General features: G+C 42.3%; 1 protein-coding gene across 1 annotated transcript in view; it reads left to right on the top strand.

The window, feature by feature from the left end:
* LOC119593940 (shematrin-like protein 2) overlaps nucleotides 1–1102 on the top strand; it is a 1280-nt gene extending 178 nt beyond the window's left edge. Inside the window, exon 2 of the mRNA XM_037942959.1 lies at nucleotides 344–1102. Coding sequence (XP_037798887.1) covers nucleotides 377–1027 — 651 coding nt within the window. The 5' untranslated portion in view covers nucleotides 344–376 and the 3' untranslated portion in view covers nucleotides 1028–1102. The remainder of the gene's footprint in view (nucleotides 1–343) is intronic.
* Nucleotides 1103–1516: the final 414 nt, after the last annotated feature.

The following is a 1516-nucleotide window of genomic DNA, read 5'->3' as shown; positions in this document are numbered from 1 at the left end:
AGTTGAAGGCGCGTTTTGATATTGGTGTAGTATTTGATTTTGTGTAGTCTTATACTGTTTAATAGTATTGCTGAGCATTAGTAGGAAAAATTTATAAAATCGTTCTATCTCCCATATTAATGATGACGTTTGGTGATTTTTTTAAAATAGGAAACCTTAGATTCATATTTTAATTTGCTCAAGCGCCCCACACCCCCTCTCCAAGAAAAAAAAAACAGTAATGGAAATCAACCTGCAATAGGCCAATAGCAAAAAATATCAACAGAAGCAAAAACGAATACCACATCTTCCATTTCTATTTCTCACCCTTGTTATCTCTTCCTCCTTGTTTTCTCTCCCACAGAACCACAGATCGACTGACAATCCCCCTAACAGGATGGCGACGAAGAGCAGTTCCCACATGTTCCTTATCGTGTGCTTCTGTCTCGCCCTGACGGCACAGCAGGCGATGTCCCACGGCTACGGCTACGGCAGGTGGGGTCACAGGCAACCGAGCTATCACAAGCCGTACGGTGGATACGGTGGATACGGAAGCCATGGTGGCAGTTATGGTAGTTATGGCAGTCACGGCAGCCATAGGCAATACGGCAGTAGTTATGGGAGCTACGGAAATCGAGGAAGCGGACACACAAGCTACGGAAATTACCTGGGTCGCCCCGTTACCATTACTTCAGGAACACACAATGTCATGCGCCCTGGAAGTCAGTTTCAAGGCAGCGGAAGTGGAGTCTCCCCAATTCAGGGAGTAAGTGGAGTCTCCCCAGTCCAGGGAGTGAGTGGAGTCTCCCCAGTCCAGGGAGTGAGTGGAGTCTCCCCAGTCCAGGGAGTGAGTGGTATCGCCCCCTTGCAAGGCAGTGGCGAAGTGAGCCACATTCACTTAGTGGACGCGACCTCAGGAGTGTCAGGCCCAGTGGAACCCACGTTCATCAACTCAGGCGGACAAGACACAGTGAGTGACCTTCTCTTGGGAGGAGCCAGCGGGACTGGAGTCGACGTGACCCGGGTTGATCTGAGGAACAGTCGTTAGAGGAGGGAAATAGAGGTTATGTTAGGTTACCAAAAAATCATTTTAAAGAGCATAAAAAAAACAATTACCAAAAAATGTATTCATTATACACCCTATAAAACAAACAAGTTGTTGGGTAATTTAGTTCAATACTATTAATCAACAACAAAAGCACATTACATAGCTCATTTGTTAAGATATCAATCACAAAACCCTGAAATGTACTTTTGAAATCTACTGGGCCTTTTCATAAAAGAGACATAAAATCTGAGATGCAAAGAAAATATGCAGAAATGAAAACAACATATATTAACACATCAAGGAGAGAAATCATTTACAGGAATGAAACAACAAAGATAGACAAAATCCATAATATGAAAAGAAAAAAAAACACGTATAAATTCCATTAAACCCTTAAACTACTTTATAAACTAAAATAAAAAAATCAGTAACACTTTCATCTTCAAAACATTTCACTAAATATCTTAATTTCTTATCCCGTGTAGCCCT

This window comes from Penaeus monodon, chromosome 33 (assembly GCF_015228065.2).
Source record: "Penaeus monodon isolate SGIC_2016 chromosome 33, NSTDA_Pmon_1, whole genome shotgun sequence".
NCBI classification, from domain to species: Eukaryota; Metazoa; Arthropoda; class Malacostraca; order Decapoda; family Penaeidae; genus Penaeus; species Penaeus monodon.
This window is presented reverse-complemented; position numbering and strand designations above follow the sequence as displayed.